The sequence below is a fragment of the Vanacampus margaritifer genome, chromosome 2 (assembly GCF_051991255.1).
Source record: "Vanacampus margaritifer isolate UIUO_Vmar chromosome 2, RoL_Vmar_1.0, whole genome shotgun sequence".
Lineage (NCBI taxonomy): Eukaryota > Metazoa > Chordata > Actinopteri > Syngnathiformes > Syngnathidae > Vanacampus > Vanacampus margaritifer.
This window is the reverse complement of record NC_135433.1, coordinates 27954781-27970378: the sequence shown is the minus strand read 5'-3', so window position 1 is coordinate 27970378 and position 15598 is coordinate 27954781. Positions and strand designations below refer to the sequence as shown.

At 41.0% G+C, this 15598-nt stretch overlaps 1 protein-coding gene across 1 annotated transcript in view; it reads left to right on the top strand.

Annotated features, from left to right (window-relative positions):
• The window catches only part of tbc1d16 (TBC1 domain family, member 16), a 34446-nt gene that overhangs the window by 866 nt on the left and 17982 nt on the right, over positions 1-15598 (top strand). Inside the window, exons 2-7 of the mRNA XM_077555875.1 lie at positions 4026-4238; positions 6199-6361; positions 7467-7784; positions 12509-12685; positions 12758-12905; positions 14236-14400. Coding sequence (XP_077412001.1) covers positions 4058-4238; positions 6199-6361; positions 7467-7784; positions 12509-12685; positions 12758-12905; positions 14236-14400 — 1152 coding nt within the window. The 5' untranslated portion in view covers positions 4026-4057. The remainder of the gene's footprint in view (positions 1-4025; positions 4239-6198; positions 6362-7466; positions 7785-12508; positions 12686-12757; positions 12906-14235; positions 14401-15598) is intronic.

Below are 15598 nucleotides of genomic sequence, written 5' to 3'. Positions count from 1 at the left end.
GAGAGGAAAACAGCACAATATATTTGTTAAGCAACGTGTCAAGTACCGGTTGTGTCGATGATATGGACCAATATTTGCTGTCTCCCGGCCTCCTGCTAGCCTACAGCCAGCAGAAGCCACAGGGACCCTTAATGGGGGATTCCCTTCAGTGACATGAACAGAAAACAGTACTACCTTGCTGCCCCCTTCCTCACGTCGAGCAACATTGTACTTTGAAGATTGTATTTTTCAAGCTGTGGCCTCAGCTTCATCAGCCATGTTTTGTCAGATCTTATTTACAACCCTTTGAAGATTGGAGCCTTACTGCCTTTGTGACATTGAGGAAACCGTCCCTTAAAGTTTGAAAAAGACTGCCTGAAAGTGACTGGTAAAGTGGTGTGACTCTTCTCTTTTTAAATCAATAGGGCACTTGATTTAACCTTGATTGTTTGAGAAGTGTGACTGCTTGAGCATTACTAATGAACATGTGCTGATTAGACCATTGACCTTTGCTACTTTGGCCATGATGAACTGGACAAGATTCAAAATCAATAGGGTACTTGTTTTGACAGTGAGAAATGGAAAAGTGATTGGTTGAAAAGTGTAGTGAAAAGCTATTTAGATGATTTAAACTTTGACCTCTGCAACTTCAGACATATTGTCTTGGACACCAATCAGACGCAATAGAGTAGCTTGCATTGACATGAAAGGGGAAAAAATCCTAAACGTTTGAAAGTGTGGCTGGTAGATTAATTCGATGATTAGATGTAGTTGATCATTTGACCACAGCTCCTACAGCCCCTCTTGTCATTCAAAATAAGTAGTGCATTTGTTTTGACCTAGCAGATTATTATTAAATGTTTGAGGAATATGTGTTAAAATTAGACGTTTTACATACATTCTAGTTATCGTGTCAGATGAACTGGATACTTATTTGAGACTTAGAAAAAAAACGTTTGCAAAAAATGAAAAGTCTGAATTTTATATTCCGAAACATAATTCAGGTCAGGATGTGCCCCACAAAGGAAAGTAGCTTTGATGTGGCGGTGTTGTAATGCTTTCAGCAATGGATATTTTAACAGAAACGGTGCAGCAACACATGCAGAAAGATATTTGATCACAAATGGTGCAGCAAGTTGAACACATACAGAAAGACAATATAACAATACTCACATTCATGTCTTTATTCGCTGCGATAAACGGCTAATATTACTGTAATTTCTTGAGCAGCTTTTTTTCCTCTTGTCTACATATATATATATATACTCTGCATGTTCTATACTGCACCCTGGTGGCCAAGGTGCACACACCTAATGGCATTTCTCTTCATTTCAGTACGGAAGGATGAGGTGAGAAATGAGTGTTTTAAGTTATGAGCATGGTAAAGGTACAGATGATCTCGTAAGTCAATGCATTGGCATTGTGAATGGGTTTCATTAAAATAGGTAAAACTTCATTAAAAGACAAAGCTGGAATCAACACTTCCTGAAATTGCTAATATCCTCCAGTGATAGATGAGTCACCTGGCAGGTGTCTTGTAAATGCACAGTAACCTAAAACTTGTTTTTCTGGCTTCTTTGTCAACTAGGACGTTCCTTTTGTTGTCTTTTATTTAATTTATCCAAATGTCAGTATGACTAGTAAGATGCCTAAGGTGAGAAACTTGGAACCTTTTTGTGACCTTGTGTTCACTTGTTTCTTTTGGCGTCAAATTCCATTTAAAATGTTACAGGACTGAGTAACAAAGTATCCTCCAGGTCCAAAGTACACCCCTCTGTACCATGGAAACAACAAGCAGCCAGTCCATCCAACTGACCCGAGTGGGCCACAGTGTCCCTGTAGACCAAAATAACCACAAGATAAAAGAGCAGGAAGGAATATGTCACAGTTGGGGGGCCTCTTCATTCTAAAAAGATACAATACAGCAGCTCTGGGACCAAGTCGATGTCCTCGTTGGATAGACTATCTTTTTCTGTACTGATGTAATGTATGCGTTCAGTATACAGCATTCAGCGTTCAGCATTGCTGTTCATGTTAAACTGGACTCATTACAGTGGAAGCAGTGAGGTAGAATTTTTTATTTTTATGCGTAGGGTAGGACATAGTGAAAATATGATGCACCTTTTCCATTGTCAGTTTCTCCCCATCATAAATTCATTTATTAACAGTACAAATTAAAGATGTGCCGATGTTGGTACTGTAGCCGATAGGGCTGCACAATATATCGAAAAGATATCAATATCACAATATTCAGATTTAAATCAGATGCTAACTAAATGTGCACCGCCATCCAATAGTTGAACATTATCGAGAGGTAATTACAATTGATTAACTAAGAATACATCGATTTTGCTTATTTTGCTGCATGAAAAAAATGTAATCATTTCATTAGATAATAAAATCATTTCTTTAGGTACATGTTAAATATCGCAATAATATCTATCGCTGTTTTCAGCAACTATATCGCATATTGCATGATTTTCCAATATCGTGCATCCCTAGTAGCTGATACTGTACGTCTGTACCTGTACACGGATGCCTAAAACTTTTGGATACAGTACTATGAAATTCAATATCAGCCTGTCATATACTGTACATTCTATATTACTGCATTCAGTCCTCCTTGATTGAGCGTCCCTGTGCAGCTTGGCAGTTAGTAAACATGTCTTCAAAAAGAGTCCATTTGTAATGGCGTCTTTTTTATTTACACTCCAGTTTGTTTACTATAAAACTAAACACTTTAACAGAACAAGCCGAAAGGAAAATAATTTAATTTAGCACATTACTTACATTTTGCAAACACACAGCTTCATTTCCATCATTTAAATTGAACACATAATACTGAGTGAGCAAATGGGTAACATCATTTTGCTTGTATCTTAGAAATCAGTGATTAAAAACAAAACAAAAAGACCAGCCATGACAGAGATTAGTACTCGCTTCTATGGTTTTGATAATTCACACTTTTCTTCAAAGTGTGGTATTTATATTTAGTATTTATTTCCTCACCACATTTGCTGACAAATGCCAAAAACAAAAACAAAACAAAAATACCAGTCGAGTTGCAAACCTCAGGGGGCATCCGCCGACACCGCCGTGTAATTCTGAGTGTCCAACAATGGCAATATTTGTTAAAAGAAGACTGACTTTGTGGCAAGCAGACAGATTGAGTGACAGGACATTGTCCGGGTGTCATCATATACGGCACATACAGTATGTGAGGTAATTTACAAGTTTATGTATCATGTTTTGTGCAGGTTACAATTCATTGCAAACAATATTAATTGTGAGTGACCACTGTCAAAACTGCGTCCTTCTGCTTCCTCAACCTGACACGTTTCTGTGCAACACCATAGCAACCGACTGACCCCCCCCCCCCCCACACACACACACACACAGACACACACACAGTTGTCCCTAAGGCAATATAACTTTCCTTGCAGTGGTTGTTCATGAAAAATTCTAATAGTGCTTCTCTCCTCTGCAATCACTTCTGAACTTTCCTGCTGAGGCACTTCCCGTCTTAAGGAAGTGGGGTGCTTGCTCAGTCAGCAAGGCAGAGGTAAACATACTGAGTGAGGAGGAAGACGAAGAGAACATTCCTTGGACGAAGGGAGTACATGCTGGCAAGTTCAGTTGACAGCGAGCTGCAAACATTCAGGCAAAAAGTCTTGAGAAAGAACATCAATGCGTAAGCTCGAGTAGAAAGAAAACAGTTAATTGTTTGTCGTGTTGCTCGAGGGTGACAAGTGAAGAGTCAGCTGTCTTCCACACATGCTGACACAAGTGAAGTGACTTCTGTTGGCTGCTGATACGCGCTTGGATTGTCACACGAGTAGACGTGAGGTTACTCAGGGTTGTGTATGCGCACACGTGATGGTTGCTTACTAGTGTGTACACTTATTGTTTACTAAAGGTGGGACAAGCAAAAGTTACACAAACACTGGAGGCAAAATGAAATGGAACAACGAAGAGTAAGACTGATGTTTAGGGTGGTGTTTAGGAAATGTCACCTAATTTCCTCTTATTTCTCGCACCCTCCACAGAGCATGGGCCCTGCGACCCACTTTCTGAGGAGATGTCTCTGGGTCGGCTCCTGCGGCGCGCCTCGTCCAAGGCCTCCGACCTCTTGACGTTCAACCCCGGCGCGGCGGGTGCGGCGCTGCGCTCGGGCCTGGATGGCGAGATCATTTACTCCAAAAATAATGTGTGCGTGCACCCTGCTGAGCCGCTGCCGGGCATGGCAGAACACCACCCAGGTCGGTTTGCACCTGTTTGCGTGATTACGCTCATAGTGTCACACTTCAAGTTATCAAGTTGTATCATAAAGAAAAGATTGGAACCTCAATGTTGTATTCATCCTCCTAAGCGCATTCAATCATGAGATCAACGATTTTCACAGTCTCAGACAGAAGGAAGTTTAAAAAGTTTTGGTGTCAGCGTACACCCATCATGTCGATTGTTTAGTTTTTAGGTGGTAATCTCTTCTGTTTTAGGTCAGCCTTTTCCTAGTCATGGCTTCATGACAATATCAAATGTGTTTGATGTTATCGCAAGTCTTTGGCGTGACGTGACACAACAGACAACCCAAAGATAAGCGCCAACAAAACAGCTAACATTCACGAGCGACATGGACGAAGGGTAAACACTAGCGAAAACGCGACTGCCCCGAAGAATATGGACCATCCAGAAAGAGGAATGGGTGGTAGAGTTGTGGTCAGAGTAGCTCAGCCTCTCTATCTACTCTGTCCTGATAGTGTGGTCACCACTTAAAGTGGAAGTCAATCTTAAACCTTTATTGACAATAATACATTATGTGTGACCTCACTAGTCTAAACATGATATTCGGATCAATATTACAATTGTGGAATATGAGTTATGAAGCAAAATTCAGCCATCTTCTTAGGAGGCGGCCATTTTGACATCAATGACATCAATGTTGCTCAGGGTTTAGGGAACACCCAATCACAGCTCACCTGTTTTCTGAAGCTGCGCTGTGATTGCTTGTTACCTGAGACCTGAGCAACATTGATGTCATCTTAAGTGGACATCAAGCGGCAAAATGGCCGCCCCCTAAGATGGATAAAAATGGCTGGATTTTGATGCTTAACTCTTATTCCACTAACGCAATATTAATCAGAATGCCATATTTAGACTAGTAGGGCTGCATAGAACATATTATTGTTGACCTCCCGTGCCTTTTAATAGAGTACAGACCATTGAGCTGGTGGTCCGGACTTTTAGCTCAACTCTCAGCGTCTATGTTCTTTGCAAGCTGGAGATGAGTGGAACATAATTAATGATGATATTAGAATATAAAGTCATTACAAAAAATAATCTATTCTATTCTGTTATAGAACCAAACCAGAGCAGTGCCCACATTCTGCAACGCTCACTCTTCTTGTTGGTGTTTTCCCTTTTTTTTCTGCACAAACTGCTGCATAAACACGGGCAACTTTAGCCAAAAGCTTCTGCATCTCCATTTTGAAGGTTTCTGTCTATTAATAAAATGATTGTAAAAATCTGCTTTGTGGGAGAAAAATGCCTAAAGAATCTAGTTGTAGTCTTGTAAATAGTGACCCTGCAAAATTCACAGTCTTTGTGGAATCTCACTCTGAGACTCAAAACTCTAGAACTTGTCTTTAAATGTGGGCAGTTGTGAGATGATCGTTTTCCAAATCTTCTCAAAGTCTTCTGATGTGCAGGTACCATTAGCTTCAACATTGCCTGTAGAGTTATTGAATGTTTCATGATGGCAGAAGTTTGAATTCATTTTCCGTTATAGGAAGGCACTGTGAACTAGTTGTTGGCACGTCTGCCTTACAGTTCTCTGGTTTTGAGTTAAAATCTTTGCTCCAGTCTTCCGGTATGGAGTTTGCATGTTCTCCATGTGCTCCTGCATCATTTCGCATTCCAAAAACATGTAATTAAGTGCTTTGAGTACTCTAAATTGTTTCAACTAGCGACTATTCCAAGATGAATTCTTCCTCTCAACTGTGGTCAGCTTAGAGAAGCTCCAGCTCAAGCGTGATTGAAAATGATTGAATGGATTGTTTTTAAAATCTTAAGTGTCACAATACGTAGTCCCATAATGCATCTTGACCATTGAGGTTCCACTGTACTGTTGTGATTGTACTACAGTGTTACAATTTTGTGCCTATGCATTTGCTCTTCTCCGCGTGTCCTCACTATTGTCTGTCTGACAACGCACCCCTGCAGGCTATCTGTGCGTGCACGTGGAGAAGGACGAGAGCCTGGGCACCACTCTCATTCTGACCTGGGTGCCCAACTCGCGCATCCAGAGGCAGGACGAAGAGGCTCTGCGCTACATCACGCCTGAGAACTCGCCCGTCCGACGAAACGCGCGCCGGAGAGGCAGACGGTAGGGAGCGTCAGGAGTCAGTCAGCTGCCATGCTTTCTCCTGGCAATCATGAGATGATAAATGAGACGGCACCCTTGGGAGGAACAAAACCTCTGTTAGAAGCTATAAAAGTTTAACCCTTGTGCGGTCTTAACATTCTGTTTACTCCCCTTGTCCTACGGGTTATTTTTGACCTGCCCTACCAAAGCCCCAAAATAAAGCAGTATTTTTTTATTTTAAATCCAAAATCTATTTTACATGATGAAACAATCTGTTATTTATCAATTCAACTCCATTAAAAAAAAATAGAATCATTTTTAAAGGTGCATTGTGCAGTTTAGAAAGGTAATATTAAAGCTTTTTCTACATCATGCATGCTCCACCGATGCCCACTTGAGTACGAAGAGCACTGACTATTTTACTCTGACTGCACCTATCAGCTATTATCTTCCCTTTTATAGTAAAGTGTGCGGACCCACGCACGCCACAGTTTCTTTGGGGAGGGGCAGAGTTTTTCTCACCTCATTTAAAGTCATGTCTTCGTTTGTCAACTGTGGCTGTCGCGTTAAGATCGTGCATGTGAACTTGCACGCGCACCATGAAAGAGCCTGACACAGATGGTGCAGTTACGCTTTGGGCCAAAGGTGGCAGTCACGAGTAAAAAAGTGACAAACTGCACAAAGATCCTTGAATTCATTTTTATCATGTATTTTTTGTTACACAATACAAAAAGACGATCAGCAGTGACCATCAATGCAATTTATTATTATTATTTTTTTTTTTACCACAAACCATCATAAAACTTTTGTTTGGTGTTTAAATGCTTTTATAATTCACGGGTCAGAAGAATCAGAATCTTTGTACCCTAGTGGTGTACTGCCCACATGGAAAGATAAACAAAAACAAAGAGTCACTTTTTCTGATGATGCGGTCCATTTAAGAAAAGTCATAAAGATTCAAGTTGGAAAACTGTAGTTTAAGATATTTTTTCTCCAGCTAAACATGGTAGTGGGTCACTTTTGACCCGCAAGACAACACAAGGGTTAAGAACTGACAATTTGTAAGAAAGTACACACAACAGCATGGTATGATTGATAGCAGCCCTGTTTAATTTTTTGCCTGCAGACCGCACTCCCGCCCACCGGCCGCACAAGTGGAAGAACAATATGAGGACAGAAACATCACTTGCAGCTCCTCCACAGAGAGCCAGGGTTTGGTCGCATACGAGGCCGGGGCAGACCCCCCCGCCTCGGCGCAGCATAAGCAGCCGCCCGCAACGGGTGAGGAAGGCGACGAGGGCTCCTGCGAGCTGTCGGACGAAGTGAGCCGTGACAGCACCATGGGGTCCGACTCGGACACCTTCTCCTCGCCATTCTGCTTGTCCCCCGTCAGCGAGGCGCTCTGTGAGAGCAGCAGCTCAGTCTTCTTGGACAGTGACAGCAGGTCAGAGGATTGAGATGCTTGATCTATTGTTATTTTAAGATGTGTTAAACATTCAAGAAGCAAGTAAAACGCGCATACAGCAATATTTCCCATGTAGCTAAAGGGCTGCATGCAATTTTGGGCATTTCAAAAGGGCTGTAATCTTAATTGGAAGTGCAAAATACATACAGTGGATCTTCGAGTTACGATCAACGAAGATATGCCTCCAGTAACGTACATATTTTGTTATGAGAGCCGTCTCAGCTTGCGTGAGCGGACGGATCATACTGTGCGTCTTTATTCAAACGTAAATCCTGTTGTGCAAAATGTTCAGGAAACAATAACATATACTGGTTTTAACGTAAACTTAATATTCATAGCTTGTGCAAAAAAATAGCTATTCATATGTTTTGCAAACCTTTCGTTAATGCCACAATTAAGTAGTTTTTTTTAAACTATTAAACACATCTTGTAAACACCCATGCAGCATTTTGCCACTTGTGCAAAATTATAACGTTTGGATATAACAGAATTTAAGAACAACAGCTTTTAATAATCCAGACATACATGCACCTTAAATTCACGATTTAGCTATTTTTTCCAATTTGATTTTTAAAATGGTTAATTGAATAAATTTGATTTATTTGCCAGCCCTAGTTAAACCTAATGACAAGCACTATAGAAAATGTTTATCGCCTTACATTATTTTACAAAGTCTCTTGACACTATTTGTCAATTAGCCGAAATATACCCATTCAACAAACACAAAATCTCTCAACTTGGCAAAGGGCCAATCTGGAGAGTTACAGTTACTCCAGTTTGCCACAAAGTGGAGCCAAAAGAAAAATAATTCAAGTCCCCCAGAGTGTAATATCGCCTGAGTCCAATTGGTGGCTCACTTCTCTGACTTTAAACACTGACTGCAGGTACATGACGTCACAAGGTGGCATGATGCACAGGGGTGAACTTTTTAATAATCATAAGGCTAATTATGCGTTTATCTTGGTCATTATCTTCATTGACCGTTTCCCCACACACACACTCACGGTTTGGCCTAGAGTGCGTGTGAGTGGAAACTTGTCCAGTTTGTGTGTGTGCGTCGCTGAAGCCTTTTTAACCTCTCTCGGCCCCCAGCCTGCCTGCTCTAAGTGCAGCCTGCATGTGACTTGGCAACGCTCTCGGCTTCTAACATTTACTCTGTGCTCCTCTCGCCTTCTCCTACTGCTCTTTTTCCTCTCTCTTCGGCTCCATGTCCATCCTTTGTGTGTGTGTGTGTGTGTGCGTGTGCGTGCGCCCATGTGCACATTTTCCTTCCGCTCCGGGATTCTCCTTTTCCCATATTTGTTCCACCCTTGTTTTTCAAATATTACATCTTTTCCTCTCCTTGCTCATTCCCAATATGCCCCCCCCCCCCCCCCACTCAAGTGTTGCCCACCTCTCAAATATCCCTCCCCGCCCTCCTTCCCTTCCTAGAGTCTGTGTGAAGCCCTTTGATTTCCAGCGCGCCTGGGGTTGTTGTGCTGGGCTGAATGTCAGCTTGCCGGATTAGAGGACGGAAGAGAGAGAGAGAAAGAGAGAGCCGGCCAAAACCCTGGAACGCTCTGAATCTCCCTTTTTCTCTCCCTCGCTTTAATTGACACTGTTAAGGGGGCCAGGAACTGGAAACATGTCACTTGGAATCATTCAAAGAGAAAAGGGCTGCCTATGGGAGAGCAAGATTGGATGAAAGCAGGAGGGAGGCAGGGGGGAGAAAGACGAGAGCGGTGGGAGGAAAACCGAGGAGAAGAATCCACAGCCGAGCTTTTCAAGGAGTTTCTTGACGCTTTTAACCAAAGTAGCAACTGTCTGCTGCCAGTCAGGCCTCAAGCGAAGCACGCTTGTGGGCTGATTAAAAGGGCACTGTATTAGGCACACCGGCACAATCTATTGTAGGGTTGGGAACATGCGGTTCATACAAGGCATGAGGGAGTATTTGAATCTGGCCCGCTATATAAATCACAAATGAAAAAACTTTCGTTATTTATGCTCTTTATACATAAATATTTCATACTTTTTTCATAAAATCTTCAAGTATTATGTGTATAATTGAATTTTTCTAAACTTTATATTATAATTATATAAATGGTTTTAATTTAGTCATATCTATACTTATTTCATTTATTGTTGCTGTTGGGTGGAATTCTCGCATCGCCAAAACCACAAAATGCCGTCCTGCTTGATTTACTAAACGCCACATAGTTCAAGTTGGTCATATCCCTTGTACTGCTATCGTACATCTTTGCTCACCAATTGTATATCATCCCAAAATAATGATCAATTGCTAATTTTATACACACATAAAAATACTACACTGTCATTGATTTAAACAGTAGGATACACATCAACAAAGTCTGCGCTCATTATAATTTCATAATTCATTTATATTAGGGACAGTATGTATTAATAAACATTTCAATAAATATGCCAGGATTAGCCAACTCACACCAACTACCCAACTAGTAAAAAGCCTTTAATAATTTGAACACACAAATATCTGTGATTTACTTTTTTTCAAATGTCTTCTTCTTCAAAGACGTGTTATTCAATAAATACAATGATGAACTAAGATGGTTCATAGATTTGTTCTCAAGATATTTGTCAACATTTGATATTGGTTAATAATGTTTAAAAACAAAAAGATGAAATGGGGCCAAACAAATAGTACCGATTTGTTGGGGGGGGAAATGGAAAATTGACCGTATTTGGAGTTTTGGACGGAGGTTTCCATGTGACAGAGCCATTATACTACATAATGACACCTATAAAACGGTTGCAATTCGAAACCATTTTCCCATTAACAATGTAAATGTGTTCTGTTCTTCTGTTCTCAGGTTTGGGGTTTGAACCTTGAGTACTTTTCTCCTTTAGTTTGTTAGATGCTGACCATGTGACAATGCTGAATGATTATTTACATTTGAGGAGTATTCTACTAGACTTAAAATAATTAAGTAAAATTGTAATTAATGGATCAAAAGAAGTGCATTAAGACACTTCACTTGTTAGTATTTACAGTCACGCACCGTTGTGCTTCTTGGGTTTATCTCTTTATTTACTCAACACTTAGCATTGCATTAATCCTTATGCTCACTGCAGCCGTTAAATTAAGTCGTCCCCGCGGGGTTTGGAGTGCTCGGTCTCCGACTGGCCTGGGGGGATGCACAGGTTGTCGCCGCTGCCTTCTTCAAAACAGTCTGTTTATATCACCTTGTCACCTTGAGGAAAAAATGTGTTTGTTTGTTTTTTGAGAGAGAGAGAGACAGAGACTGAGACACTGACTGCTTGCAAATTGGATCAGTGTTTATTTCCCACTCTTTGTATATTTTGGACTGTTTATTAAATTGTGTCTTTCAGTAATTTTCTGTAAATTAGCTGATAATATCACAAGAAGCATTGCCCCAGCGTGGAGCAGATCGGAGGACATGCTTAGGGATGACAGCTGGCATGAAATTAATTCAGGTGATGCGAGAGAGTGTATGAAATCAGACAGTTGATTCAAACCATTCCTGCTGTATGGAAGATTTATGATGATAACCATTGAATTAGAAATCTTTTTTTTTTACTGGTTCAAGGTCATCTGATAGTCGCTGCTGTTACACTTCAACTGAACACGAGTTATATTGTGACCACAAACATGCAATTGTTTTCTTTGTACTTAGAAAGGGAAGTACAAAAATCCGCTCGGTCATTGTGCCACATGCTGCTTCACCAGATGTTAAAATAGTATGCAAGACATTGCCTGTAGTGAGCTCAGAAGGAATTGATTCACTGTATTATTGCCTGTGGGGAAAAATTGAGCTAAACCTGCATCACTTCAGACTATGCATGACTTTGGAAGTTCCACTCTTATTTGATTAGTGGTGCGACACATGAGACAAGAGCAGCAGATAGCGGGGGAAAGTGTTCGTCGGTTTCCATATGCTCATGGGGGGGGAATGTTTAACGAGACAAGGATGGATTTAGGATGTCAGACGTTGCTTGCCCCCATCAATCGAAATTCGAGAGAGGTCCCTCAAGTACTTGCTTGAAGCATGTTTTGGATTTGTGCACATTCTTGCAAATGTTGATGTGAATTTGTTACATAAGAAAATATCGCAATAAGAAGAACAATGAATTTGGAGAATGATTTGAATTAAGTGTGACTTAAGTTTCAAATATCAGCGGCTTGGACCCATTTCAGCACTTTGCTCTGGTTCTCACCACTCGCATGTCAGGAGACGTGAATGAGAGAGCATCATGGTCATTAGCTATGCTTCATTACCGTGTGTGTGTGTATGTGTGCTGGAAAGAGGATAATACCAGCTGCTAAATCTTAGAATTCAACAACTCAGCCATTTATGCCCGTTTGTCATGTAGCATTCTAGACAATCGTGTGTGCTCTTGTCTTTCTATATTTGTGCTACACTTGACCTCCCACCTTTCTAGTGTGCCTGTCCGTCCGCGTGTGTGTCCCTGCCCGCAACAGAACTTTGCGCTCATGTTTCAAAGCTGGAAACCACAAGGTTGCCACAGAGGAATGGCAGTTGAATGAAAGATAGTCAGATTTTTCTTTACACTTTGTAGATAAAAGTAATGGGACCTCTGGACTAAAGTCAATAATACCATGCCTTTATTATGTATTTGGTTATTTATCTAGACACTTTAAAAAAAGGGTAAATATGTAATTAATGTGACAAAAGTTTCCTTTTTTTGTCTTCCCACATTCCCAGGGAGCTGTCCGAGGAGCTCATGCACCACTCGGTAAGCTCCGCCTCCAGCCTGGAGAGCAACGGCCAGTCGCAGGGCGCTCGGTGGGAGGAGCAACAGAAGGTGCTGGCGCTGGAGCAGCTGTGCGGCGTGTTCCGGGTGGACCTGGGTCACATGAGGTCATTGCGTCTGTTCTTCAGGTCTGTTAGGGAAGGTGTGGTGAATAGGAATCTTTTACATGGAGCTAGAATGTCCTCATTACGCCATTGCAGTGACGAAGCGTGCACCAGCGGCCAGCTGGTAATAGCCAGCCGAGAGAGCCAGTACAAGATCCTCCACTTTCACCACGCCGGCCTGGACAAGCTGGCGGAGATTTTCCAGCAGTGGAAGTGCTGCAGGGAGACACAGCTCAAAGACCAGGTGGGAAAGTCTACAAAGTTCACCAAAAAAAAAACAGGAAAAAAGAGAAATAAAAATGAAAACAACTGTATGGATCTGAATATGCCTATAAGACCTCAGCCTTAACAATTTCAATAGGTGTTACCTGTGGAAATGAATCTAGAATGTAAAACCAGGTAATTTTTCCAATGGATTCAAGAAAAATAAATGTAACTTAAATTCAAGCAGTGGTGAACAAACAGGCCCTCACCAGCCATTTTTCATGGAAAATACTGTGAATGGCATCACAATGTTGCAGATCTTTGTCAACAAAAATGTCCAGTTTCCAGGTACCAAGCGAGATTCAGCCGCCTGGTGTCACCCGTACCGACAATACATTATACATAAGAATATCAGGGATGGGCAAATTAAATGATGGAGGGGATACAATGTTTTATCCGTGTTCCTGGGGTGCTACATAGGACTATGCACTTCCTAACCAGATTTATGACGAAAATGCCATTTTAAATATGCGCATAAGTGCTGGCCTATTAATAGCAAAAATCTGTGTATAACTGACAGCCATTAGAATGTATTGGCAAAATTGGTTTAAAAAACAAACTCCTGTCATGCTGCCAGTTGTGCATCCCTAAAGTATATACATGTATTTGACCTTGGCTAAAAAGCAAAGCTTGGAGAGTCGTAAGGAAATGCTCAAATAGCCAGTGAATGGGACAATCACTGCCGCAGAAAATAGTCTCTGAAATGTACACACTCTCTCCTTTCTCTCGCCTATTTCCTCTCTTTGTGTTATTGTAAGATATAGCTACAGTGACCAAGGAAATCCGCTTTTTTCCTTCACAATTGCACTGTGTTGTTTGTAGTTCAATAAAATTATATATGGCGCCTCAAAACATTGTTTCCAGATAAGTACGTTGTAATGAGATATGTGCGAGGGTCAGTCACAGCAAATGTGTGGACTGTAATATTTTTGCAATTGTCCGCGTTGGACTGTGTCGCTCGGTCTGCCGCAAGCCTTATAGACTTAGTAAAAACAACTTTTGCCCTTTAGTGTTGGAGTGTACGTATTTGGGATCCCTGAAACAATGAAAACATTTCTTCTATAAGCAAAAAATCTAACATTATGTTGATAAAAATATTTACTAAGTTAATGTGCAGTAAATGATCCTTTTAAATTTTGAGATTGCAATCCACAATTCACTTCAAACTTTTATCAGTGAGAAGTTGATAAAAGCTTTAAATCAATCCAATCTATTTCATTCTTTCATCTTTTGCTCCTTTTCATTCCGATGCTTTGTTCGCCTGTTCAGTCCTTTTCCCATCATTCCCTCCTCGTATGTCTATGCGGCAGGTGTCGGATGAGAAGTCCTGCATGCAATTTTCCATCCAGAGGTCCACGCTGCCGTCGGCCGAGAGCCACCCCGAGGAGAAGCTCTACCGGAAGCTGGATGTCACCACTTGGTTACGACACCTCAATCAAAACGGCCAGGTGGAGGAGGAGTATAAGCTGCGTAAGGTAGGGGTGTGTGGGTGCGTATGTTTGAGGTGAAGGAGGTTTATGGAATCTCATTCCGTAAAAACTGGTCATGACCTTGAAGTGTGATGGAAGGCTGCCATCATCCATGTTAACAGCTTGTCAGTCACAAAGTAGCCCTACCATAAAGCCTGTCTTGCTCGTAACCTTCTCAATGTGACTGTAAAATGTCCAAATGTGAGAGATGTTACCAAGGTAATAATCCTCTCACAGCCCCCTGCAAGAAAGCTGAAAGAATTACTTTAAATTGGATTATTTCAGGATTTCTTTTATACAAGACCTGGCTTAAAACTATTAAATTCACACTATGCCTTTTACAGTAAATCTTGACTTTTAGGCAGCACTGAAAAATCATCTCACTTCGTGTCTCATGACCAGTGACACACTGTGCGTCATTTGAGACCTCTAGGATTGACTCACTTGAACGTTTAGCTTTTACTGCAATGACTCAGCCTTGGTTACGTGATGACTTTTTTTCTCTCCCTATCTCTCTCTCTCTCTACAAAAAAATAGAACACTTAAGCTTTTTTTATTTGGGCTATGCGCAGGTTTCATAATTAGAGTACTTTGTACATGTTAGGTGCACATCTAATAAGATCCAGTACAGGAGCTGTATTTTTTTTCAAGTTTGCCTTTATCAGGATGATAATGCTCAGTTTTGATCAATTGACACTGTGAGGCAGTGAAACCTTAAGATGACTTGTACCATTCATCCATTAGCTATACTGCTTATCCCTACTAGGGTCGCTGGTGAGCTGGAGCCTAATCCAGCTGACTGGACTAGAGGCAAGGTACACCCTCAAATGTTTGCCAGCCACAGTCAACCTGTCATCATTAAGAAGCCTTTGTGAATAGTACTAACAATGTTAACATACTTGGCTGTCTTAAAAATGGATTGAGTTAACCTCTAAATGATTTTAATTTGATTTATTTAAAGGGGGACAGTGCAATTTAATAAAACACATAGAAATTCATGAGTTAAAAAAGCCAGAATTAGCCATAAGGCTATTTTCCTTCTGTAGTCCCCTGGCCATGACGTTAAAAAAGCAATACAATACAAAAATATAAGTATAGCATAGACTCACAATAAATAAAAACATATAATTGGACTAAACAGGTCCTGACACACTAAGAAGACAAAAAACACAACTTCTCTGTTAAAAATAGAAATAATACAGTA